The sequence below is a fragment of the Nyctibius grandis genome, chromosome 10 (genome assembly GCF_013368605.1).
Source record: "Nyctibius grandis isolate bNycGra1 chromosome 10, bNycGra1.pri, whole genome shotgun sequence".
Classification (NCBI taxonomy): domain Eukaryota; kingdom Metazoa; phylum Chordata; class Aves; order Nyctibiiformes; family Nyctibiidae; genus Nyctibius; species Nyctibius grandis.
The window spans coordinates 16239995-16267961 of NC_090667.1; the positions used below are offsets into that span (position 1 = coordinate 16239995).

General features: G+C 42.2%; 1 protein-coding gene across 3 annotated transcripts; it reads right to left on the reverse strand.

Annotated features, from left to right (window-relative positions):
- Positions 1-1694: 1694 nt before the first annotated feature.
- On the reverse strand, positions 1695-27883 carry MTMR8 (myotubularin related protein 8). Of its 3 annotated transcripts, XM_068408948.1 has the most exons (15): positions 25926-26014; positions 24233-24355; positions 23412-23574; positions 21108-21265; positions 19453-19581; positions 18337-18471; positions 16274-16406; positions 14446-14555; positions 13238-13363; positions 11857-11906; positions 10041-10241; positions 9487-9615; positions 8408-8534; positions 6895-7282; positions 1695-3230 (listed from the first exon to the last, which is right to left on the reverse strand). In XM_068408948.1, exons 1-14 carry the CDS (start codon positions 25947-25949, stop codon positions 6944-6946), a joined length of 1947 nt encoding a protein of 648 aa, XP_068265049.1. In that variant the 5' UTR covers positions 25950-26014; the 3' UTR covers positions 1695-3230; positions 6895-6943. The 3 variants fall into 3 exon arrangements, with proteins under 3 accessions (XP_068265049.1, XP_068265050.1, XP_068265048.1); XM_068408949.1 differs by lacking the exon at positions 25926-26014 and adding an exon at positions 27798-27883 and having other exon boundaries at positions 1695-7282; XM_068408947.1 differs by having other exon boundaries at positions 1695-7282.
- Positions 27884-27967: the final 84 nt, after the last annotated feature.

A 27967-nucleotide genomic window follows, 5' to 3' on the forward strand; every position in this document is an offset into this window, starting at 1 on the left:
GGCTGTGGGAGAAGCTTGAGAAAGCGTTTGGGGTAAATCTGGCAATTACAACAACAGACTCGACCTCAAACCGGGGAATTTTCAGTACATCCCTCCAATTAAGTTTACTGATCAGCATTTTTACTCAGCATAAGGCATTTCCTAAGAGCTGTTAAAAACATAAGCCTTTAGCAACACTCCTACGACGACGCGACGTGGAAGCTGCCCCCTCAAAGCTTCACTGGGGAAGTTTGAAATCACCCTCAGCAAAGATGCTGTCAGACACAAGTTTTCCCCAAATGTCAATTAGAGCTTTATCAATTCTAGTCAGTGTTAATGCTAATAATCTAATTAAATGGCAGGCAAGTCTAATTTAGGTAAATGAAGGATTGCACTGGCAACATTAAGAACATTTAAAATTAGCAAGAAGGAAAAAAGACTTTGAAAACACCTGGGGACTGAGTATACCCCCGAGTCAGGCGTATTTTTTGCCTTAACACATACAAAAGAAATACCCATTTTTAGGATGCACAGTGTGGTGGAAAATATTAATTAGGGGCTGGGTAACAGATACGGGCCGTGGGTCTGTTCCTGGTGTCCACAGCCTTCCCACCCCGAGGAGGGATGGTTCAGGGCTCCTCGTATTTAGGATTAAAGGCTGAACACGCTGGTGCTAAACATGGTTTCCCCCTCTCTCCTGCTGACCTTCAGCATGTTCCTCTGCAAGTCACGTCCCTGTCACTCAGCTCCCCCACGGAGTATTAAAAACCTCCACTTATTGTAAAAGTGATTACTAAAATAGCCCACCTTGCTTTGCCAGGCACAGATTTAAACCATTTACCTGAATTTACCAATCCCAACAGCATCCTGAGGCATCTTGCAAAGCCTTATGAACATCAAATTAACTCCTACCACCTCATTTCTCTCTGCTTTGCAGATCTCGATTCAGTTGTAGGATTTGGCCATTACTGCACTGCTGTAAATTATTAAAGTGCCGATTCCAGTCTTGGATATAAACATGAGGCAAGTTTTGCACCTGGAATCTTCCCCTTCCTGGAGCCTTCTCCCACCTCACTTGAGTTTGTCTGCACTCAAAAAACCCCTCACCTTGACTCACTGCTGAATTTATGATTAAAAAGAATTGGATAAAGGAGCATTTTTAGATGATACCATCAGCAGATGGACTGCAGATTCCTCACTCAAAGCTATGGGGAAAAAAATCTCTTCACCTGGTACCATGCAATGCCCAGGAAGGGCAGACTCAGTTCCTTACAGCAGGCCAGAAGAAAGGTCTAGTTGCTTCTCAGATAGCTTTTCACATCAGCCTGGAGCCACCTGTAGACAGACTTACCCATGGTGAGGGACAGACAGCTTTCCAGGAGGAACACTGAAAAGGTATTCAGTTTTAATATAGAAAGAAAGATCTAATTAAAAAAAAAAAATCAGAATAACAAAATGTACAGAAGATACTAAGATTTAATACAGCTTCATCAGTATTATTAAAAAACAACCCAAAAAGTAAAGACACTGAGCAGTGCTGCCCTCAGCAGTCCCTCCGAAACCAGTGAGGTCACCCAGTTTCTGTTCTGTAAAAGAAGAAGTGGAATCACCCCACTTCAAGAGAAGCTCCCCACTTCAGAGTCTTTAATTGATTTCACATTTCAGAAGTGTTAAGTTCTGCTTTGAGTTTCATTAACCAATAAACAGACTAGTCGTTTACTTTAAAAAGGCAAGGTATTTATTTTTGTCGGGAATAAAAATAAACTGTAATACAAGTGAAACTCCTTGGAACAAATACATTTAGAGAAAAAAAGACACAGTGCTCCTCTAAGCACGGTCCGATTTTTTTTAAGCAGTGCATTAACTAAGATGACTTACGTGTACACAGCCACCGCAGCGCATTCAACAACACGGGATTTCATCATCCACAACTTTATACAACTGTCCCTCAACAGTTACACGGACAAAAACAGCGACTGACTGACAGAAACAGCAAGAACATTTACAATTTTCAGCTGAGTACTACACACAGTTGTAGGTACGTTCCTACACGGATCAGTTTGCACATGACAGGCCAAGTACGTACGTGTGCTCAGTTACAGCTGAGTAGATCCAGTGCTACGAGTTATTCCAGTAGTATGCTGCTACATTAAATACAGACGCATAGACACAGATAAATGATGTGAGAAAAGATACAGGTCAACCATTCTAACCTACCCTCCTTCTGCATTGCTTTTGTAGTTCAGAGGTGCCAAAAGGACGCAGCGCTGGACGTTAAATACTCGCCCTACCAAATTACACCGACCGCAGCTGGCACCGACCTGGCTGCTCTCAGTGCTAAAGATGGGCTTTAACATCACTGGGTTCGAGACATTCCTCATCTGATTAATCAAGTGCTGTGTATTAATTAAAACAAAACTACTACATTCAGAAGAGGTTCTTCCCCCCGCTCCGCCCGAGGCACGGGAAGCGCCTCTATGGGCGAGAGGGACGGTATGTAAACAAGGAGTAACTGTGTTAGGTCCGCAGAAAAAATGGCCCCAAAACTCAAGGCAAAGAGGTGGGGAAGGGGAGAAGAGCAAGACAGCAGCCACGTTTGGAATTCTCCTGGTCACTCACAAATATTCATTACTAAAGAGTGCCCAGAAATGATCCCTTTGGGGGAGCAACCGTCGGGCACCGGAGCCACCCAAAGACCAGTTTTGCCAGAGAGTGAACTGAAGCGGCGCCTGGCTCGGAGCTCTTTCAAGTGCCTTCCCTGCAGGTGCCACAGCTTTGTGAGATGCAGGGTGCTTTCTGAGTGTGCATTGGGGCTCATCACCTCCAAACCCGATGGAAACAACAGACACAGGGCACTTCGACACGGAGATTTCCCCCTGTAACCCAGCAAGGTCCCACTCAAGGCAGAGATCCTGGGAAGCTCCCAGCAAATCTCTCTCACCAGGACTTGAGCAGCTCACTGAAGCAAACTGAAGCTCACCAGCTACCTCCAAGCAAGTCTCCTCCTCCATCCTAGTCAGGGTAGCTTTACGTACCGGTGAGCACCGATATAGCAGGTGGATTTTTCTTCTAAGCACTGAAATGACAGGCATTCACTAAGAGCAGGAACAGAATATAGGCTGTAACAAACTGCTTTTTCTCTCCCGTGAAAGGCCAACTGAGAGCTACAACATCTACAGGCACACCAATTGCTCCCTTTTTCTCTGTAAAGCAAACAGCACCAACTGGATTTTCTCTACCACAGGCGACAACTGCAAAACAAAACACAATTTCAGAATCCAGCACTGTGAAGTTCACATTAAGACATTTCAACCGAGAAATAAAGCTACACAAGTCCCTCTTCCACTTCAAAGTAGTAGCATTAACGCAGAATATTACAGGCACTTGCCCATTACAATGCTACACCTGTTTGTAGCAAGAGAGTCACCATGTACAGGCACAAAACCACGACACCATGGAGTATCCTGGTAAAGCAAGAGGTGCTCCAGGAAAGGAAGAGTTTTACACAACCAGAGCCCATCCGCAGCAAATAGGATCCCTCCCAGTTCTCCCAGTCAGAGGAATCCCAATGGAAAGCAGCAAGTTGCATTGTTCACTTAACAGCTCCAAATAAAAAACAGTATTAGTGACTTCACAACGCCAGGATGCTCCCCGAGGAATAAATAAGTTATAGTAACTTTTCACCTCCACAGTGCTTGCATAAGAAGATTTCTACGTAACAGCTTTTAGATTTAACACTTTTAGGGGACATACAATCAAGTCAGTCACCAGGGTCAGCAGGGCGCTCCGGAACGAGGGAGCACAGGCTGTCTGCGAGGCTCTGGGAAGCCAGTCCCAGCTGAGCAGAGACCTGAGGACACGCTGCAGTGCTTGGAACAGCTTGTCGTTTTTGGTCTTGAAACACACACGAGTTACCGTCACAACTAAACAGCTTCTAGCTAAGGGGTTTTCAAACAACTGATCTCATGGAAAGCCAGGAAAGCCTGGAATCTTTTCCAGCTCTGTAAATTTACAGCACCAGCACGAATGATTTTTCATATGTTGTAGACTTTGACCAAGTCTGTATACATTAAATCCAAGAGGTTTAAAAAGACAGATCATTACCCCCGTTTTTTTTTGGCTACGTTTTGCATTGCAAAGTATAAAGTCACCCATTGTTTCGTTACTGAAGTCAAAAGCAGCAAGATTACTAAAAGCTTACTAATACTTTCAGTGTATGAAGTAATCTTTCCATGGCTATATGCACCTGTAGTAATATTGTAGTCAAGAAGGATTTGTGGAGACGTCAGCGTCATGTTTTAGGGATAAGCAAAGATTACTTTTTTCAAGGTAATCTATGGCAATTCAAAAGACAAAGCAGTGTGTAAACATTTATAGACACCTTCTGCAAAATGTTTTTATACAAGGATTAACCAATGGCATGTCTAAATCCGTCAGTAGTCACTCAAAATTCTCTACAATTCTGTATCTCCAGTTTTCACTGGAGAACACCTTAAAAGAACTGATGACATCTAGAACAACTGGTCCTAAAAAGTGCCTGTCTTGGTCTTATTTACCATTTTAGAGTTCTCTGTTTAAGAAGCTGCATGTACTATCCACTACACTTTTCTACCACCTAGAAAGACAGACAGGGTTGATGTATCGGTCCATATGAAACGGGCTCCAAAGTGCACGTGTGAAATCAAGCTCCTACACTACAGAGGCAAAGGGAAATAATCTCCCCAGCACCCTCCAGTGAAAATCTACAGCAGACTCTGAACCCTGGGTATCGACAGCAGCCTGGGATTAAGACAGGATTAAGACTTAGGGTGCAATCTCTTTGCTCGAGGAGTACGTGGATATGGCAAACTTAAAAGGCTGGTAAGAAAAGATGCATTCAGAGATGTGCATCCTTCAAAATACAGAATACAGCTGTTGCATGACGCCGTATTTTTTGATACAAACCCACACAACAATTTTCAAACATATCTGGTTCAGTAGTTCATGTGCTTAGTTTTCAAATCAATGGCACACTGTAGTTCTCTCATGCTGCCTTGAAAACAACTGGGTTTTAAAACTACTTAAATATTTAAGATTGAAAAACCTGCAACATTAAAAAGAAGTTGCTCTTTGCCATTCTAGGCACTGAAGAAGCTCTGTATTCTCAGGTATTGCCCTTTTTCTTTGGGCCTTTTGATACACTTAATAAAATATATGGATTTTCTTACCCAAAGATGCTCAGGGGAGTTTTATTTTTTTTTCTTTTCTACTTTATCTCAAACACTGAAGCTAACCTAGTCAGTTCACCACAGGTTGTAAGCGTACGAACAACAGCTATTGCATTTTATGCTGCTGTAATGGAATGTTTCTATTTTTTATCGTAGATTGGGAGGGCCAACTTAGAAAATATTTTCAGTTTGTTTCAAAATCTTATAAAAGAGAAAAACGGATTTTAAGACCTAATGGCAGCATCTAAGTTAAACAACAGGATCCAGAAGCAAGCAGAAAAGCATCTTGAATTAAGCTGCACAAAGGGGCTCTCTGTGCAATTAAGCACATCTACAGAAGCTCGTCCAGAACAAGTACTGTGAACAGCTTTCCTGGGCCACCCACTGCCCTGGGGAGACAAGCCCTAGTTTCTTCACAAGCCGTCTGTATAAATGGAATGCTCTGTTTTAAACCTGCAACTTTGAACTAGTATCTCCAGTTGAGATTACTGCAATTTAAAGAAACCAAGTAGTGTTTACAAGCACTGGAGGGAGTCCAAGCTGGAGCTGCAGCCACAAGCCAAGATCTCCACTTCTTGTTCCAGTAAGGGGTCACATCCCAATCTCTGTTTTGTCACCAGCTTCACAGAATTAAAGTTCATTGCCATGAGAGACACTGTTCATCTCCCCACGTCTTGACAGTACAGACAATACATCTCTCGGGTTCACGTAATTTTAACATCCAAGATAACACTCACTATAATCCCTCAGAACGTGATGTGAAGTAATCATTTTAGGCCCCATTTTAATAACAGAACACACCTCGTCTGTCATTACTGCCTCACTGATGGATGTGAGGAAAGCACATGGATTCCAGCTTAGAACAAAGAGTTATTCTCTTGCTTCAATTTAACCAAGATCATAAAACAAGAGAGAAAAATTCCCTATCAATTTTTTCCTATCTTTTCTCATTTCTAACCCTCCGTCAAAAATCCACGTGTTACAGGCTTTGTGGCTTGCTGCACTCTCACAAGCAGTAAGTGAGGTCCATAAAAGCTTATTCTTTGAGAGGTCAGCTTAGAAAGAAGCTACTAAACTCAGGGGATCAGCAAACACCCTGGAGAAGCTGGTAGCAGATAAAAACCTTGTTTAGAAATACTGACTACAAAGAAGACCAAACACTACACTCTACACTACACTAATAAAACCAGTACGTTGCGTGGCCAGACATTAAAACGGTCTCCATAAAAAGGCACAGGGGGGTTTGGTTTTGTTTAACAAATATGCATAGGAAACAAAACATGAATCAGTTCTGCCACAAGGTGAGGGTCCATGCGGAGAGTCAGTCACAGCTAAGAAAAGATTTTTTTTTTTTTTTTATCATTTTAAGACGAACTGAATTGTTTTTATCATTTTAAGATGACCTTGCACCACCACGGAGAAGAAATGGATTGCATCTTTCCTACTCCAGTTATAAACACTGCACAACAACTAAGCCCCGTGTTAATTGGCCAAGATTTCTTTCAGCTTGAAACACCAGTACTGGCAGGCAGTCAGAAACCTTAAACACACACCGTGTTTCCACTGAAAAATAAGGTTTACCCTAACTCAAGGTGACCTTCTGGGCAGCTCTGTCTTCATCACTTCGGCTGCAAAACGATGCGAACCGACCCCAATGCAGACCGTCTTCTCTGCAGCGAGCACAGCTCCTGCAAACACACGTACTCACGCTTAGCTGTGAACGCCGAGGTGGTTACACCCGCGGGGGCACAGCTCCCTCACGCCTCCCCACCACAAGCGCCTGGTTCCTCAAACGCAGTTCTCAGAGCTGATCCCTGGCGCTGAGGCTTTCCGTCCTCAGCTTCAGAGTCTAAAACATCCGTGGTGTCACTGAGATCACGGAGGTCCTGGTGATGAGACAGGTTCTCGTTGTGCTTTTGGTCCACATCCGACACAACATCTACGTCCCCTGCTGAGGCGCCGTTGCTCAACACGGGCGGCGGTTCCCCTTCGTAGTCCTGAGGAGTGTTGAGCATCGGTGTTTTGGAAGCAGCGCTTCCTACGTTAGATAAGGAGCAAGCTTCACTGGGCAGAGGACCAGCAAGGAAAGGAAGTTTCTACGCAAATAAAAAGACATTAAAAAAATTAATGAAAGCTATTACTCCCAGATGTCAGGGATACAGAAAAACCAACTGTCAACATAATAGTCCTGTGCCAGTGCCTCTTTTTCAGCTCTGTAAACGAGCATTAAGGGCATAGATCCTTACATGTTCGATACAAACATCATTGTTTAATTAATAAAACTAAAGTTTTCAGCACTCACATTAACCCAGCAAAGGACACCAGTACGTCTTCTCCCTGGTATATTTTTATATACCACTGGAGACGGTCCTCCATGAACTTCTGCAACATGAGTCCTTCCCATGGGCTGCAGTTCTTCAAAAACTGCTCCAGAGTGGGTCCCCCACAGGGTCACAAGTCCTGCCAGCAAACCTGCTCCAGTCTGGGCTCCTCTCTCCACAGGGCCACAGGTCCTGCCAGAAGCCTGCTCCAGCATGGGCTTCCCACGGGGCCACGGCCTCCTTCAGGCGCATCCACCTGCCCCACCGTGGACCTCCATGGGCTACAGGGAACAGCCTGCCTCAGTCTTCACCACAGGCTGCAGGGGAATCCTCAGATTCCCCATCTTGTTTTAGCAAAGCACTTAAAATCCCAGGTAGCCAATTTTAGAGGACAATTCAGCCTACACGATCCAGGTACATTTTAGCCATTACATGAAGGCCAACTTAAGGAATTCGACTGTTTTAATACCTGGTTGATCATCAGTTTTTCCAATGTGTCTTGTGAATGAGAAGGTGGGAAAGAAATATGTGGGGGCAAGCTGAAAATAAGAATATTTTTGTATATTCATATTATTGGGGGGAGGAAGCAGACCCATTCTTTTCTTTCTCCCCCTCTCCCTTGAAGTTTGCTGTGAGTAGAGTTGAAACCCAGATATTCTTTCTCACCTGCTTCATTTAGAGAATTAGAACATCTCGAGCCTGCAACAGAACTTGACCAAACACAGCTTTTACTTAGCAGATGAGAATTCTGGGTAATCAAATCTATTTTGCCCAAGTCTGCCCAGAATGTTGAAACAATTGTTCAGTGCCAATGTTCAGTCCCAGTGCCAATGTTCAGTCCCTGTCATATCTGCCAAAACTATCATGTGATTTTAAATATTATTCAGATTCAGGACTCACATTTTCCAGTTCGGATGCATCGTCCTCCAGTTTCATCTTCTGGCTCACGCAGCTCAGCAGACGATCCAGTACACACTGCTTTGGATGCATTCCTTTGTCAAAGCGATTGTACATCCCACACCAAAACCTCAAGAACGGGGCAAGAAAAAGAGAATTAGGTGGCCAATGGTACACTACTACTGGCCAAACAAACTAGATGTTGTTTAAGAAAAAAAATTTCAACACGTTGAGATTAGTAGTAGATTTTTAAAAACTGCCACAGCCTTGGATTGATAAAATTCAGTATCAGTGGGCAAATTTTCATAAAGTTTGAAAAAACTTCTGAGGATTTAAGTACTTCTGCCTTATGATCCACATGCACGGACAGTAGGTGTTAGCATAAGATGAAAACACTTTTTTTTTCTATAGCAGACTCACTGGAGGCTCGGGCAGTTCACCTTCAAGTCCTCAGCTTGCCCTACCTCCCTACTTTTATTAAAACCCTTTGCCTGCCAGTAACCACACACAGCACTTAAAAATACATTTGCATCCCTCTCTCTCTCAGCGTGGAACAGGAGTGAGCCAGAAACAAAGCACTCCTGTTCAGCTGGAACACCCCGGGCAAGCAACTACACATGGCAACAAGAAATCCCTCCTTGTGAAAACCACCCTGACGGCACGAGCCTGGCTGTGACTGGCCACCAAAATCCCTGCTTGAAAGACTTCCTTAATATATATTAAAAAGGAGGAAAGCAGGAACTTTCTTCAACACTTACCTGCCCTATCATGTAAATTTGACAGAGCAAGCAGTCAGGGCATGCAGGGCATCTATCTACACACCTGAAGTGCTGCTTTTCCTTGCCTTTCCCCACTCTCTTTCTCAACACCAAAGAAAAAACATTATTTTAAATTACAGTACCTGCACTTATTTAGCAATTACCTGTGCACTACTGCTCTCAGTTTATGGATGAGAAATGGATGGGAAAGGTAAAACCAACCATGCTAATCCATGAAAATTTATTTTATTAAGCCTGATTTACCAATCTACATTACTATGAAAGAAATGCCCCCCTCTTCCCCTTCTTAAATAAGCAACTTACTGGAAACTGAAAGGTAGTGTGTTTGGCTGAAGCTCTTTGTAAGCTGTAAATCCTCTGTACAAAGGATTTCTCATTTCCTGCTTCTTCTGTAAGAGGAAAGGCCAGAGAGAATGGGTCTTCTCAAAGATTCTGTCAATTACAAATAACATCTAATCACTAAAAACAAGAATCAAGTTAAGTGGATTAATAACACTAGCTGTTCCAAGTAGAATTAGACTAAGGGAGCTAAGAAGTATTTTTACGCAGTATCTGATTAATTTCATAAACACAAGATACATCACTGAGCAATATATCAATAATTTAAAATGGACACTATCCAGTCCAAAAGGGGTATCTGCAAGTTATTACTGTGGTCCAAATGAAAACATCTGCTTTGGGGATACAATTAATCTATAATTTTTTTTTACACCGTAGAACATACGCATCTATCGAGACAAAGTCACCCTTCACCAATCTACAACTGCACTAAAAACACAAAACCAAACACAACCTGCCCCTTTTACTGACATTTAAAGTGACTTCTAGAGTGTTGGCTCTATAAACTGCCAACTCACTTCAGATCCTCACGCTCCTTATGACAGGTCCCGAGGAAGTTGCCAAACTGGCAGGAGTAGACGTGGTCATGGATTTCCAGAAGGAAACGCTCGTTAAACTCAAACGTGCACGGGAACTGCTGCATGAGCTGCCAGACACATTCAACGAACTGAGTGAAGACAGGGGATACTTCTTTGGGGTCACCATACAAATGGCCACACCTAGAGAGATGCAAACAAAACAGGGTTAAATCCTGTGTCACCCAACAATAAAAGAATCTCCTCGCCATTAAACTGGGAAGTTTTCTTCACTACCAGAATAAGCAGCTATTCTGCAGAGTCAGAGGAAAAGCCCACGTGGTTTATCTTGCAGCAACTGTATGTTAAGGCGTGCCACCCTCAGCATTACTTGTTCTCCAAGGGTACCTGGTAGGAGTGACGAGAATTGTGTGATGTCCCTTCCTCTAAAGTAAAATTAGCAATGGAGGAGGCTACATAACAGACTTGAAAGCACCACAAGAAATATTTCTGAAATAGGAACCCTTGAGCCTATGCTATCATGTTAGCACAAGGGAAAAAAGACAATATTCCCCAAATAAACATCTATTGCTTGAATACAAGAAACTAATGTTAGCCCTTAGTTGGGGGAAAAAGTTGACATTAGTAGGATTTGGTCTGTCTGCCAGGAACAGTAAGAAATAGTGTGGGGGGAAGCGTCCTCTACAGTCTTCTATGGATGTGAGAGTATTTTATGGTGCAGGCATAGCCCCAACAGGCAGTAACAGTCAGAACAACCCGATTTTGCTCCATGTGGACATCAAGAATGAAATCCTGGTAGGCAATTGCTCAGAAAGAAAAAAGGAAGAAGCAAAGAAAGAAAACCCCCAAAGAACAATCAAAAAATATTTTTACATGAAGTTCAGAAAAACCCTACTAGTTTTGCAAAAATCTAGCCAGGGATCTATTGGTGTTCATTACATCCCATCACAAAAGAAAAAACAACCAGAAAAGGAATGATAGCATTTCTGGAAAGCAGCCAACACTCTATTGTACTGTAATGACTGTTCTTTCTTAAGAGAGAAAACTTGGGGCAGAATCCTCCTTTTCTAGGAAGGGATATAACCTGGAAACCCACAGCAGGGAAGAAGGCATCCCCAAACTTAAGTGGAAAAATGAAGTCCGATTTCTTATGATGGAGATTTAGCTGATCAAATCCCAGTTCCTGGTGCTGTGATTCCAACCACAATACCCTAAGAAGCAGCATGAAGAAGGACTGATTTCCCTCAGAACTGTAAGGCACCAGCCACCACTACGAGAAGAATGATTTTGTCTACTGGAGTCAAAGTTCACACTCTCAGTCAATGCCAAAATTAACGTCTCAAGTACTTATTGCATCTGCTGCCAAGTTCTCATATTTGGAACAACCCTTTATAGCAGAAGAATATGAGGGTTTGGTTTTTTTCCGGTCTTGAAGTAAGAAAGGTGAAAAGAGTCCCTACAGAAGCAGAAACAACCACCACAGAACATTTATTTGGCCAATCATGACCAAACAGCAGTTTATCTTTGACTGCTGCTTCTTAGATACCACTATAAGGGTATGCATATTGCTTATTTTCCCCAGATATGCTTTAAGGAAACAAATTTATTTTATTATTAAAAACAGGAATCAGTTTTACATCGAGAACAAAGCTTCGATTTTTAACAAGCTAATATCTGAATGCCTAATATTTAATATTAAATATTATTAAGCTAATATCTAACACCCGAAAACACAACATCAGCTTCACAGCCAAGCCTTCACCCAGTCACTACAGGCAAGACAACACGCGCTTCTTACCTGTGTGAGAACTTGTGGCCCATTGCAATCCACTCCTTTTCTATTAGGACCTTCAGTTTCAAAACAGAGGTTAAAAAAGAGCGTTACTTTATTTAGAAAAGGCAAAATGAAACCTTTGATGTTAAACTCTCAAAAGTTTACAACCAATGCTACCTGCTGACCCTACTGTTACCAGTATATCCACAGGAGTCCATGAAAATAGAAATAGCGATTTATAGACTAGAGTTATCCCCAGTTACCAGTACAATGTCACTGTTGGAATCAGAAGTTATTCCAAGCAAGCCTAGTGCTGTTTTGAGGGCGTTTCTATGTTGTTAAAATCATAATATATAAACACACTGAGCTAAAAGAATTAACAGCTTAATATTACACTATGTACTATTTAATTCTGAAAAGAATATAGTGATATTCAGCAAAATGAATCAGCAACTGGAACTCAACAAACATTTAACACACAAATAGGAATTTATGGAGCACAGCTGTGTATTGAGGAGCTCAGGATGAAATCAGAACTATATGGCTATTTCTCTTTTAAATAGAAATCATGTTCCATAGTTCATACAGAATTGTCCAGAGCACAACCAAAGCCCAGGCAGATGTTTCACACTCTGATGTAATTTTACCTGTTAAAAGATTGCAGTATAATCCAGAAGCAAAACCAATAATAATAAAAATAGCATGGAATGCAAGGAAACAGTCTGAGCAGTGCAACACACTGGAGGAGGCAAAATTTGCATTGTTCTGATTTCAGGGTTTCTCTGAAGGAACTCTTCTGAGGAAGAGCAGCAGCCTGTCTTTTGTGTAATTAACAAAAAGAGACGAATGGAAAGGTAACATCACAGATCCCACTGTACTTCTGCAGTGATGGCTTCAAACAAGAAAAAGCCTGCAGTAGAAGCAAGCGGCCAAATTCATGTGTAATGGTTTTAAAAAAGGTCTTAAATGATACACAGATTTTACATGATATACAGGTTATGTGCTGCCCTGTGTACAAGAATGAGTCCACCCAGTTTTAAATCCTAGCAGATAAGAGACCATTGGCTGTAACAGTCTTACATGACAAGCTGCTTCACCACTTCTGTGTGGATGGCTGCTAGACTTGCATCCTTTGCTCACTCATCTCTTGCTGAATGTCTCATTAGTGGCTCTCATGTGGACATCCAAGGAAACAAAGATTTGGGAACTGTAAATCAACCGCTGCCACTTTGTGCCCATGCTGTTCAAAGCAATTAAAGCTTGTTTACAGAATCAAAGCTGGTTTTATATAGGTCACCTACTGTTTGTTCCAGGAAATGGCCTAAAACATTTAATTAGGGCCTGTTTACATTGCAAATCCAGGAAGCACTTTTTATTTTTGAAATTCCACCATTTGCATTCTTACCATGAAGCCTTTGAAAGTCCTATAAAATGGATCTAAGAGGAGGCTAGCTAGGGAGCAGACCTGCGCCGTGCGATCCCACCCATCCGAGCAGTGGACCAACACACTGGCTTTTTCATCTTTCACAGCCTGTGAAGGAGAGACCAGACAGAACAGATTAGCAGCTTTCTAGGTTGGTTACTATAATTAAATGCTATCCCTTCATCTGCATTTACCAGACTGCCCTAAAACCCAAGGGGAAAATGCGTCATTTCTGATCTGGCCCATGGAAATGCACCATTTCTGGGCACACAGCCATCAACCCATAAGAAACCCCAACTAGAATGAAATGCTGTAGCATGCCTTGTCTGCAACACAGACTGTCAAGAAACAAAGACCCTCTGATCTCAAAATGCTCAGTTTTCTGAAAGGCCAAGAATTCAGTCCCCTCCTCCGAGGAAAAATTTGGTGGATGAGTAAAGAATAATAGTTGGACACACAGGGACTAGGAACTTCTCAAGAAAAATTAGAACTTCCTCCCATATGGATCACCTTCTTCCCTTCGTACTGGTGGCAGAAGAGAAACACAAAATGGCTTCTCGCTTGCTACACTTAAGAGAGAAAAGACAACATCTACAGCAGGTCACTGCTGTTGCCACGTGTTGCCTGCATGCCCCTTACTATTAGTGAAGGGCCCTGTGCCTTAGTGATTTGTCTCCTTTTGCCTGATCTGCAAAGCCACAAGCTCTGCAGAAATGAGAACTGCATTGAAAACTCAAAATTAGCAGTCCCCACATCACATAGTACCAGGAGAAAATAAACTGGCCTAAACATTTAAAGCAGAGCAGTTCAGTAACTAACAAGCACAAGGTTACACGTTGTTAGGATTACTAAATATGCGTTATATAGAGGCATTTACAAAGGCCATTTGTTCACATTCTGTGATTTTATTTGTTTCAAATGAGTTCCAATAAAGCCTAGAAAACTGCTTGTTGCAATACAGGGAATAGGACAACGTCCCAACCTCCACGGCATTTCATTTAGTCACAGGAAGCACCTGGGTAACCCACTTGATGTTCTCCAACTGCAGGCTTGTTTTTGAGAGCTGAGGCCAACCTGAATAGCAATGTTTTCCCACCTTCTCTCCAGAGACAACTCCACAGCCTTGGAGCAGTCCCCAACAGACAAGTACATATTTTTTAATTCACCTGCAGGTTGGGGTACAGTTTTACCTTGGCAAGAAAGACACCTGCATCCATCACAGCCTTAATGTGCCGTAACCAACCTGAGTTCTCCAGCCCAGTGAGGAAATCGCTCATTGAGGGGGACTTCATTTCACACACTAGAACACAAACAAAGGAATTAGCTCACACTCCTTTAACAGCATCTCTTTCTTTTTCCCACCTCCTCTTTATCTCTTCAGAGCAACAGAGCCTGGTAGATCCTAAAAGTTAGTATTTCCACACTTCTTAAGTGTCAGCAGCAATATCCTTTCTAAAGGACACAGAAACTACTGGTTGCATACTTAAATACACAAACCAGAAATTTCTAGCTATGAAAGAACTTGAGAATGTGAAAATATATCCTCCTCCTCTTTTTTTTAAACACTAACTTATTTTTTCAGCTGAGTTTTTTCCAACAAAGGAAGCGTTATCTGTTACTTTACTATAAATCACCATCGCACACACATCTAACAACAACCTGCAGTTACCATCACAAAGACCTGAAGAAAGGAGAGTTCTAATTTAGAGAAATGACATGTCTAACCTTGAAGGCAACTCAGATGCTACACTGAAACCCAGCACAGAAAATACTTATAGCAATACAGTTCAAGCACCAGCGAGAGAGGTTTTATCACTGTCGAAGGAGAATATGGGAGTAAACAAGTATTTATTCTGCCTCTTCTTCCACCACAAAATAAATCTGCCAGGAAGAGGCAACTGAGGATTTGTGATCAGGACAATCTCTTCGTCGTGTGAATAGCCTCATTTTTCTCCAAGATCACCACGGATCCTGCTGTGCTACCTGGCCAGGCAATTGGTAGCGTCAATTATTCAACTGTTTTGAAGCAAGATGACCATTACGCTGGTTACTAAAATATTAAACTCCTATTTTGAAGGACAGCATTTGTATTACATTTTAGAAAACCAAGCAGAATGATTTGCAGCATCTCCTCTGCCCCCTTCTGCAGTCTTTGTCAGCACAAGGATGGTAACAGTGCTGGAAACCAGCTAGCAGAGCATGCTGGTTTGATCCAAGCTACACAATCACCTTTAATGGAACTTCCCCAAAAGTACATTAGTGAAAATATGCACCTGATTCTCCTCTTGAAACACTTACATGAGCCAGTGGAGATCTTCTGCCTTGCTTCACATTTTTCCCTAGGATCATAATCTCACAGAGCAGCTTAATTACCTGAGCTACTCTGCATTTTAATATATTTTAATGTATTAAAACATTAATACATTTTCATGTATTAAAACCAAATTCAGTTAAAGAAACCAGAAATAAATGAAAAATAAGAACTATGTATGTATGAGATTAAAGTCTTTGGAAGATTATGCCAAAAATTTATTTCAAATCAGAAATACTGTTTAACACCGAAATACACCAAACTAAACATAGCAACCCCCAGAAAAGTATTTCCTCAACAACTATGCTAGTTTTCCTTCAATAGCTCACAAAGTAACCATGAGACCATCTTACTGGTAAAATGTAACATTTCTCTGGCCTTTTTCTTTTAATTTGGCACATTTAAGAAATTCACATTTTATGTAACTAACACATTTAAGGAATGTTAGTATTAGTTGCTATTTTTGAACCACTATAAAACTAAGCACAATAATGAATGTCTAGCAGGAAAGCATTTTCACAACGTTAATACTTCCAGCCACTTCAATACAGCAAAGAAAGTAAGATACTGACTTTGCTTATCTGCTTCCATCGCAACACCCAAGTCCACATCACTTGTGCATGTCAGATTTATATATTCAGCAACAGGTTCTGTCCAAAAGTAGCCAAAGGCAATGAAGACTGGCCACTTGCACGGGCCATACCCACCTTCCAGGAGTTTCTGCAAGCTGTTCCGCATCACGTGGATGTTTTCTATGCCAATAAATTTAAAGCGAATGTTGTCATAATTATCTTCATTCTCATAACCCTTCCCAGCAGCTCGGTTGGCCATGGCATTTAACTGTCAAGTTCAAGGGAATGGGAACAGGATAGAAAAGAAAGAGAAAATTACAACGAACAAGACACAGAAATAAACGAGTGTTTTGCAAGTCCTTTTTTTAAAATCTCCCAGAAAATATACTGGACAAAGCTGTTACTCAGACCTATTTCCCCACCTCCCAGACATTACTTCCAGCTGTTTCACTAAAATTATGCCAGCCCGTTAGTCATATGCAGAGACTCATTAAGACCCTGGATAGAATTTCTTAGGGTAGGCAGTATCAAAACCATGCCCAGTTTCAGAATACTGCTGTCATCAAAACAGGCAGACATTGAGTCTGTGTTAACTGTGAAGATACATAAAAAAAATTCAGACAGAAGCATAAAAGAGTAAAACTAGGAAAGCCATTTGTACGAGTAACATACATACATGGTGGTATAGAAATAGTAAGAGAATTCCAAAGCTTTTCACAGACATACATGCACAGATGAAATAAAGCCACCTGAGGGAAACATAGAAATATTAAAGTTGAGCAGAAAGAAGACAGAAACCACCTGGAACTGCAGAAAAGAAGTAGAAAAGCAGCCAGCTGCTCTAACAACCACCCAAAACAGTTCAAGAGCTACCAGGAAATCTTCAGTGGTGACCCATAAAAAAAAAAGCACCTCAACCCCCCACATATTAATTTGGGAAGAGTGATTTCCCTCCATATAGAGGGGAGGAGGAAGAGGCAGGTAGGGTATATACTTCTTTAGAACAATTAGATAACCCTAGTGCCTCAGTTCTACCATTCAGAGTAAGACATGCTGTGTTAGAAGGAGAAACGTGAGCAATTATAAATTCTCCCTTTTCCACCAAATATTTTAGAACAAAATTGCCATCAGTGAGAGATTTCAGTGCGACATCTACGACACTGGAAGCTGTCTGTACCAACAGAACATGCAGTGATTGCTCTAAACATACATATAATTACAGAATAGTTATCTCTAGGAAATGCCATACTACGAAAAGCCAAAATATATCTTGGAACAACAGGTGAAACATTCCCTGCTTTCCCAAAAAAGACTTTTTGCCTTCTTGCCCTTGCCGTAGTTTAACTAAATCCGTAGTTTATATAAAATAACCACAATATCTCAACAGTGAAGCAGGTTCTCAGAAAGCTCCACTTTAAAATAATCGGAGCACTTTCAAATCTTTGTGTTTAAATAATGGTGTACTATGAAAAGCCTTGTGCTCTAATTTGCTTATACCAACACCCCCGATCAATACGCTTACAAGACAATAATTTGAATTGGTTTCTAAATTCAGTTCCTCAAGATGACACTCATTATAGATTTCATTTTGCGAATGTTTCTTCAATATCCTCTTACATAAACACGTCAGCAACAAAGCTCTAGCCCCAAATAGCGACTACAAACCAGAAGAGCTGAACTGTATTAACCTCCAAGCTGCACATCATGAGAACATTTGTGTTATTTTTACCAAGGCCAAAAAAATGGAGGAATTGCTTTTCTCAATTGTTATCAGACTCCACACAGCCCCACTTCTTCCCAGGACTGCTGATAAAAGCACTTAGGCCTTGTGGAACTGAATCCTCAGGCTCCTCTCCCACTCCACACATCAAGGACCTAGCTCTCTGCGGGAAAGTGCTTCACTCTCTCAGCCAGCTTCAAGAGTGCCAGTTGCTTCAGGTCATCCTTCACACAAACCTCAACCCAGAATACTCCAGGAGTGCAAGCGTTCTTAACAGCACTTAACACCGCAGTTTTCTTATGCACAAGCCTTTGTCACATTAAGATACTGAACCAGGAGCCTGACACTGAAATTCCTGATTCGGGACTGACACGATTTAACCTAACGCAGCATAAGAAAGCATGAAAGAATGAACTGGAAACAGCATTGCTAATTCAGACGCAAGCTTTACAAGTAGCCACAAACCCCAGGAAGATACCTTTGGCCTTGTGTCTACAACATACATGAAGGGGCTCCCAGGGTTGGCTTCTCTGATGGCCTGCAGCATTTGTTCATCCTCCAGACAGCGCGCGCTGAACCCGGAGAGGGGCTGGCTACAACGGCATATGGCAGCCTGCAACACACAACAGCTCACGTTTGCCTGCTTTCAGATCATCTCTGCTGCACTGCCCCAAAGAACACTGATTTGTTGGGTTTAAGTGTCCTATTCTCTGTTTCACTGGAAAACTGCTTCTTAAATGGACATAGAGAAATACTACTGGAATATTTCCAAAGCTAGAAGTTTGGGAATCTTAAGAGAGTCGTGAGGCTAAGGAGCCCTGCTGCAAACTTCATTGCTGTGTTCTCAAACCCACTATGCTCTGACTGATGATCAGTATCCCACGTTACCATTTCTCATGTTTTCTACTTGGTTTCTGTTGTCCAAACCATTCTTTTCCAGAACTTTGCTTATCAGTTGTTGCCGTTCCACGCTCAGAACTGCACTGAGTATGCTTAAGGGAAATTTCAATAGCTGCCAGCACAACTCCGTGCAGTTGCCCAGGTCAAGGCACGCTTCCTCAGGAAAACAACAATTTGACTGTGACAGCATTTTCCTAACATCTGCATCTAAAACATTGCTGAGACAGCAAAGTTAAAAATTTACATTCTGGTCTTCAGTGGAAAAAAAAACTGAAACCTTCACTTATTTTGAGCTAGTGGGGACTTATTTCAGGGTGGTTCCTCCTCTTCAACACTAAGAAAATCTAGTTAACGTGTATCTTGTTAAAACATTATTCAATATAGCTAAACAGTAGCTTAAAAAAAACCCATAACAAGGCATGGCTGAAAACTAATAAAAAAAATTCCAGACAGGAAGCTTGGAAAGTTTGTGCTTTTTGCACAGCTCTGGATGCGCCCCAAGGGTTTGTCTTTAACTCGCTTATTCTGTGACTCAGAACAAACCACTATCAAAGCCGTTAAGGGAAGCACAGTTCTCAAACGTGAAGTTAATACGCTCTAATAATTATCTTGTTCTTTCCTTTCACTAAAAGGGGACTGGACAAGAAGGGGAACCCTTACTCCCCACGAAGACAGCAGAGAATGAACAACTAACATTGTTTTCTTTATATAAGTAAGAAAGCACCGGAATCCGTCCTCTGCTTCTGAACCTTGAGCTTCCGATCACCACTGCCTTACTAGCAGCTCTTGGCACCACTATTTCTGGAGGATATGTGTTGCAAACCTAAGTGAGAACAAAGAAAACAAAAAAAATCCAGATATTACTACTTAAGCAATTCAAATTTCATGAAAAATTCATCTTTAGCTTATGATCTAGCATTTATAACCAACAGGAATGGACTGTTTGCCACAGTGTATACAACGCAGTCCACATCCGAAGTTTCAAGCCATTAAGATGCATTTAGAAAAACAACACAGGAATAGGTGCAAAATAAAGCAATGTGGTGAAGGAAACAATCAATTCTGCAACTGAACCAAAAAAACTGGACTACACAGTACACGATACATATTAAAAGGAAGCTCTTTCATAAAATTTATGGATTTAAAGTTTTTTATTTGTGACAAAAAGAGAAATTAAGAACAACTATATTTTAAAAGTTCTGTCTAAATCTTATGCAACTTGAAATGAGCTTCCAGCAGTCAGGTAGCATCCTCAGAGACCAGCTGTATCCTTTTCCTCAAAGGAGTACAGTCTTTTCAGCACGTACTTCATAGATAAGCTGTTCTCCAAGTCTGGCTTCACTTTAGGCTTGACAATTTTAAAACATAAGCTGGAAACCCTGAGGAAATTATAAAGCATTGGCACTTGAGAGTTACACACTAGCAAGTAAAGCTTCAAAGTGATTAATGATTTTTGATGCCCACATTCAGATGCACTCATCAGCTAATGGAAAAAGCACCTCTCACATCTCAACTCAGGCATCCAAAGATACAGTCATTTAAAATTACCAGTCACTTCTGACAGCACAGGCTTGTATTTCTTCAACCCAAAGTGTAAAGGTAAAGAAAACTAGTGGGGGAAGCGAGCGGAGAGCAGGGGGAAGGGATTCAAGACTTAATATATTGCTGTCTTCCTCAGTGGTGTTTGCTTTGTCTTTTAGACAGAAAGGTCTGACTGTACACAACATCAGAAGAAATAAAAAGGGAAATAATACGAAGCAGGAGGTTGAGTAAGCTTGCTGAAAAATGCTTTCATTTAACGCTGTTTAGATCCAACCCGGCCTTTCAGGGGAGAAAGAGAAGAAAATAACAGCAGCAGCCAGTTAGGACTGAAATGACTGAGAGCCCTTATTTAGCAGAAGATCCAACCAAGCAAGAAAAAAAGGTCTGTTTTCTGTTACTGTTTTTTCCTTCCTTACCTAGTTCCTTTCCACTCTGCCTCATTCCCCACCAAGCCAAACTGCTGCCATTTATTTCTCTTCTACACATCTGTCACCAGCCTGGTGGGACAGGGACTGGAAATACCAAAAGCAGCAAAGGGTACTTCAGGTCTTTCGTAACAGATGGTTTGACATTTCTCTAGAAAAACAAGTATCTGGTACTTTGCCAGGGGGATCCAAGCAAACCAAGGTGACTCTGCAGCTGTTTTGTTATTCCATAGAATCATCACCTGCAACTTCACATCAAGATGATGCTGCTTCAATTAAAACCAACTGAGCTCATTCCTCCCCAGAAGCAGAAGGACTGCTGCATGTCATTAATAACAAACAAGAGATACTGTGTTAAATGACTACTTTGGGCAAGAATTACCTCATAGTCTTTATTAACATCCGTTATTTCCCAGTAGTCGCTTGGAATTCCCATACGCTGGTAATCTACTTTTAAATCAATCAGCTTCCATCCAATCTCCCGGTTCTCTTTAGACATTTTAGGATTATAAGAGAAAGCATAAAGTTCTTCGGGCTTCGCTGGGAAGGAGAAAGAAAAAAAATTAACTAGTTAGAGAGAGATACAAAGGTATATGGAGAGGTCAACGCTTCTTCCTAAAGGCCACCTTTCGGATAAGCACACCGTGCAAGCCAACGAGCTGCACGTGCACCACAGCTGATACACGGACTGAAAAAAATGATTCAGTCAAGAAAGATCAGGAGACTTAGAAATCATTAACTCAAGAAGCCGAAGGGCTATGCCACTGTGCTGCATGGTTGGCTATATCTTAATAACAGCTATTTTCCTTACGCTTCAGTTTCCTCAAAGATCAGAAGCATGAAGTTTTCTTTTATCACTTTGTGTACTTCACCGCTCTAAGCAAACTGAGGCTGATTCTCACCCCTTAACAGTTAAAAAAAAATTGAGTACTACATAGAAGAGTATAGATATTTAAAATTTCTCAACCTCACATTTACAGGTTTCGTTTGGGGTAGTACTGAGTGCCAACAATTCATACTGAAATCCTCAGGAATTTCAATATTCAGTTCCCACACGCAGGGAGATAGGCTAAAACATTTTGTTAGAATTAATTAAAAGTTCAAAGTAGTAATTTTTCCCGAACAAATTATTTCCTACTGAATTCACTGCAACAGGCATGTTAGACGAGACTTGTATCATAAGAATTAATCCATAAATGAAAACATATATTAAAGATATATTTTCTGTGAAGAGTTTGTAAAACAGCTCTTGCACACCTGTGAGTTCATCGTTCAGCAGTGAGTTCTGAGCCGCACGGAAAACATGATAGATGTCTTGGATATTACTGTCAGCCCAACAAAAGCTTCAGGCTGTGTCTGACAAATGGTAATTTCTTCCTCCCTCCATCTCTACCATCCCAATTTCCTTCCCTCTCTTCATAAAATGCAAATCCAACCAATAACTCATTCAGCTGATTCCCAAGGCAGCAAGCGCTCCAGAGACAGAGTGAAACCTGCCAGAGCCTGATAAAGCAGCCAGGTTACCAGACAGGTAACCCACAGCTGTCAGTCATACGTGTGCAAATCATAAATAATTATATGCTCTGCCAAAAAAAAACCATGAAGGAAGCATACGTACAGATATTTTAAAACAAAAAAGAGGATGGTTAAAATCCATAAATAGAACAAGAAAGAGCTACAGCATATTGCAAATAACCACAAGACAAAAGAAACTGATGTCATCCCTCGCAGTGACAGCTCCCATGCTTCACTACATAACTCTCTAATTTTCAAAACTGGAAGAACAGTGACAGCTTTTAAACACAACACCAGAAACTTGCCAGATACAGCATCAGAACTTCAGAACTAAGAAAACTCCAAAGCTCAGGGCACAAGGGAGATGTTGGGAACAGACAAAAGCCTTAATTTCAATTAAAAAAAAACCCCAACCAAGCAAAAATAATTTCTGCTACAGTATTTCTCTTCAAGTCCTATGTGATGGCCAGCATGAAGCCGACTGGTGCTATGAATTCCCTTCCCTTAGACTAGTGACATAATTACAAAATGCAATTACAAATGGCACCCTTATAATAACACAGAACTCCAAATACTGGTTCACTGAAGGAGCACCCCAAGAAAAGAAGGTGCCACAGACAGAAGCCAGGTAGGAAACTCAGTGGAATGCTGTCCTGCAAGAAGAATAAGGAGCCTGAAGATTCATCCATGATGAACTAAAAAGCTGAGCCAGAAGAGACCACAGGCTTTTGAGGATGTTTTGCTCACAATCTTTAAAAGTCACAGGCAGCCAGGGTGAAGCACAGGGTTTCACAACTGAAAAAAGACAAACACTGAAGACTAGCCTAAACAGGCTATGGGGAAACAAATGAAAGATGCCAACGTTTAAAGCTTTATTTGTGGGATTCCAGAATTCTGTGAACATCTGGATCAACTGGAAAGGGCAGAACTACACATGGCCAACAGCTAAGTCACCGAAATGACTGACTATGGCCAGGTATGGGATATGACACTGCATGAATGCTACAAGAAAAAAGCTCAGGGAAACTGAGTCTCATTTCACATCCTCCCCGTCCTGCACTGACACCACAAAACCAACAGTCTGGCAGGCAACGCCTTCTCTACTGCTCAGACAAGGCTTCCAGCTTAAAGCATTTCAACGATTTGCAAAACAGACTCCGGTCCTAAATACCTGGTTGTGAAAGTTTAAGCAATGAGGTATACACTTCGTGACAGTCACGTTCCTGCCCAATAACGAAGTGAGCCACGTGGAAGTTCTTGCAGTGAATGAGGAGTGGGTATCCAGCCGTGGTCAGGGGCAGTTTTTCTACAGTTGCAATATGGTGATGCAGAATCTGAAAAAACAGGAAACAAACATTTTTATGAAGCCACCGATAAGGTTGTGAGCAGTACAAGCAGATCCTAAGTTTTTGCAATACTGTCAGCTATTTATGCTTAAGGCATCTAACTAGCAGCAAAAAATGAGTTTATTTGGGATATTTTTCAAACATAATAAACATCCAGACTGTGCATCCAAAGGCTAGGTAACTAAGAGCAAGACTGAAAAAATACAGATGTATATAAATTACTTTTAGAGACTGATGTGCAGCTTGGTTTACCTGGTTCACTTTGCTTTCCCTCCACTCCTCTATGCAATATATTTTGTCATTCACATTTTCCTTTAGAATTAATTAAAAAAGGCCGATTTCAGTGCTAATTTTGCACTTCTAAAAGCTGTCGATTCAAGTTTGGTGGCTTGGTATATTGAGTTTGAGACAGGAAACCATACAAGGTTTCTATGTTCCTGGAGCTAACACTAATTCAGTGAGTGACCTCTATCAAGTCACATTACTATTGTGTTCATTTCCTCCCAAAACAGCTGTTTCTGTTAAGCATCTGGTATCAAAATGCTATATGAGACCTCTGGAATTCACAAACCTGTTCATTTTGGATAGGAGATGTAAAGTAATTTTTATACTTGTGTTTAAACAGACTCCAGGTATCACAACATACCCATGTTTCTTTTCTGACTTCGGCAGAAGCATCTACATAGATCAGGTGGGTAGCTGTCAGGTATAACGTCCCATTTGCTGCCTTCCTATTTGTATAGCGATCTAGTAACTTCACATTTTCAACCTGCAACACAAAAATAGTATGAAAAAATGAATTTAACTTTGATCAAGGAAATATCTAAGCACCTGTTCAACCGCAATCATGTAACTGCTAATCTACAACTCAGGAAGAAAGACAGAAAAATATTAGAATTAAAGTCTCCTCTGCAACACTAACTCAGCTTGACACTATAAATTCAAATTATTCCTCCAGCAATTAAAGCCAAAAAGGTTAAACAAACAGCCAGGGTTTAGCACCAGCGTGAATAACAGGATTACTGGATTTGTAGCCAAGATGATCACGGTTGATTACTGTGCAAGGTTGCAGAAATAATAAGACAAAGAACTGCTAAAGAAAAGACTGTCCATGTTCAGTATAATCAAAGTATTGCTCTGAAAGAAACAGCCCTCTCCAGTCTTGACTTCCAACTGCTCAGCCACTGTAAAAAAGCTATTAGTAGCTACTTCTTGTAACACACTTCCTAGGCATGTAAGAGTATTTCATAAACCATGCTGAGCTAGTTAATAAAAACAGTTTTAAAAAAACATCAGCGCAGACATAATAAAATATTAAAGCACTTTACGTTATTTGATTGATTTTCTCCTGGCCTATTTGCTTCTTAATGAACATAGATGGAATTCTTCTTTCATCATTAAGCAAAAATAATAGAAAAATAATGAAAACAGACAGTTTAACAGTATACAATAAATTAATTCTGGGTATTGAATGCGTAAGCTTTCTTACAGGGTCTGAGATAAATCATGGAAAATGTCAGCAAAGAAACTTGAAGAGCAGAGGTCTTGGCTGGATGTCTTCCTAGTAGGTCATGTTTTTCAGCACATATAATTATTATATCTAATATTGCCCTTTCTCAGGCCACTAGAGACAAGCAGGTCCAGCAAAGCACCTGAGGCAACATGGGTAAGGAGCATCCTCAAACTAATATCCTAAAGAATAAAACAAAACACAAAACAACCTCCATGGTATTTTAAACAAACAAACGGCTGGACAGAGAGCTGCCTGAAATAAACACAATTTTTTTAAGCTGAGCACAGAATTCCCAGAGCTCCTGTTTCACTTTATTCAACTGAAAAAGCACGTTTTGATTCACTTATTCGCACTGAGGGAGTCTCCGCACTCTGATATAAACGAAGTTTACACGAATCGTACCCAAAACACCTCCTGATCAGTCTCCCTACTAAAAACCTCCTTTCCAACAAGGCGATGCAATAAGAAGCACCTATACACCACGCCAAGGAGCTTTAAGCCTTCCAGACTGATCCGTGACCCGTTTGCGAAGCGCAAGGGAAGCTCACGGATACGGATGCCTTAAAGGAAAGCAAAGATAGCTCCTTCACTGAAATTAATCACGACTTTAAAACAAAAAAAGAGTCCTTGGAAACGCACGGCCCCGACAACAAGCCCGGCCCAGGCCCGCCGCCCCCGGAGGGGCTTCACCTCAGGTGTCCGGCGGGGAGGCCCCGGCGCAGGGTTCGAGCGGAGCCCCGGGCCCAGCCCGGCTGGCCGCCCCCCGGCACCGCGGGGGGACCCCGACGGGACGGCGGCTGGTTCCCAGGGCGGCGCAGCCTCTTACCTTCGGGGTGGTGATGTGCTCCATGGCGGAGCCGCCCGCCTCCCCCGGCCTCACCCGGGCCCGCCCGCGCGGCCCTGCCTCCGCGCCGCCATTCGCACGGGGCAGCGCCCGGCCCCGCCGCAAACCTCGCGAGAGCGCTGCGAGGCGGCGCCGCGGCCGCCATCTTGGGTGAGGGCAGGGCGGCGGGTCGGGGGTGCCGGGGCGCCGGGCTCCTGCCGCGGGGGCCTGGAGCCCCCGGCCCGGTCCCGGCGGGCGGTGCGGAGCCTCGCCATCCCCCGCAGTCCTGTGCAGGGCCCGGCCCGAGGCGCCTCTCTGTCCTACTGTGGCCCTGCCGCCTGCCCGATGTCTCCAGGTCCCCTCCCCTCCCCTGCCCTGCCCTGCCCTGCCCTCCCGGCACGGGCGTACGCAAAGTTCTCGGGGGATTTTTCAGGAAAAAAATCCCCCTTTTTTCCTCAATATGTAAGACCATGAGCTCCAGTATCAACATTGCCCTCAACGGGGAGCAGGCTAACAGCATTCCCCACTCCAGAGGGGGTTGGAGACACGTTTGACACAGGCACTTAACTGAGGCATTTGGACTAGCTGATTTCCAGAGGTCCCTTCCAACCTTAACCATCCTGTGTAACTAATAACACCTGTTTTATCTGTTTTTCCTTATATTTTAATTTCAAAGCATAATGCTGTCTCTCATGGATACCCAAGCGTGATCCTGAAGAACTGCTGTAATTACTATTCACCTGCTGCTGCCTCTGCAATAAATATTCATGATGTCTCGCAAACCCAAGGGCAGCAGAGTTTCCCCAGGTGTTCATTGCAATCTAAACCCTTAATTTGCTGAGAAATTTACTTCAGGAGGATGACCTTGTATCAAGCCTGAGAATTTACATTTTTTAATTGTTACATAATAGGTGATATTAGTGTAATGCACTGGTGCAAGTGTTTGTTATGGATCCCAGCAAGAAAGGCACTTGGACTCCATAAGGTGTTGATTAAAATACTGTTTATTAGAGGAAACAGGAGAAGGAAAAAGGGGATAGCAGAGATACTCTTACATTCCTTCAACTGGTGGGAAACCCAAGCTGTATGGGGTCAGACAGACCCCTAGCCATGGCACGCTGCACAGATCCTGTCCACCAGCACTGCGGTCCTTACACCCGTTATAGGATGCTCTTAGAACTAAGCAACTCTATTAATTTCTACCGTTTTTATATAAAAACACACTGCTTCCCTTCAAGATGAGACACACAGGTGGTGTAATTGCCGGGTGCCCAGCAGCACCTGCACCTGGGCTCCTCCACCGTAATTAGTGGGGGCAGCACTCATTAGTGAGGGCTTTGCATTTGTGCTGCACATTAATCCAAAGTCATTTTTTTCCCCAGTAGCTTCTCCTGGGGTTTGCAGATGGATGATGATAGTTTATAATGTTAATAATAAACTGGGTGGGGATCACTGAAGGGGACTCCACAGCGCTACACGATGTACATGTATAATAGCAACACTTCTTCCTCCTCTTCCCAAAGGAAAGCTCACACAGAGAAGGCAAGAAATAAAAAATGAGGGAAGAAATAAGCATGTTGAGATGAAAAGTAGAAGACATGGAGTAATAGATACAGTTCTCAGCCAGACACTATCGCCCTCACAGCTTACTCCCAAACTAATTATTATGCCACAGAGGTCAGTTTTGAGCAAGAATCCCAAGGAATAAAAGGTGCTGACTTCTTCAAGGGAGCTTTTCTCAAGTAATAGATGGAGCCACAGGCAAAGCACAGAGCAGAACTGAGCTGCTGAGCCTGGCAAATGCTCACAGTGGAGAAACATATTGATTCAGCTTAATCTGTGAGAAACTTGAAAGTAAAGGCAATTCTAACCCACCTTTATCATAGATATGCTGTAAAGGGGGGAGATGCTGTCCAACACGGAACTCGCTCCCTCTCACCTGACGCAGCAGCAGGTTCACTGTTCCTTTTTGGACCCTTCTGGTCTGTATCCGCATCTTCTACCAGAAATCTGCATTTACTGAACCTGAGGAGATGAAGCAAAGG

What these genes read in the sequence shown, in the direction of transcription:
- MTMR8 (XM_068408948.1), bottom strand. Translation starts at nt 25,949, where the DNA reads ATGGAGCACATCACCACCCCGAAG. An exon ending in GCTTAAACTTTCACAACCAG is followed by an intron (nt 21,266 to 23,411) that starts GTATTTAGGACC and finishes TCTCCTTCCCAG; the next exon opens with CGAAGCCCGAAGAACTTTAT. An exon ending in ACACTACCTTTCAGTTTCCA is followed by an intron (nt 8,535 to 9,486) that starts GTAAGTTGCTTA and finishes CCCGTTCTTGAG; the next exon opens with GTTTTGGTGTGGGATGTACA.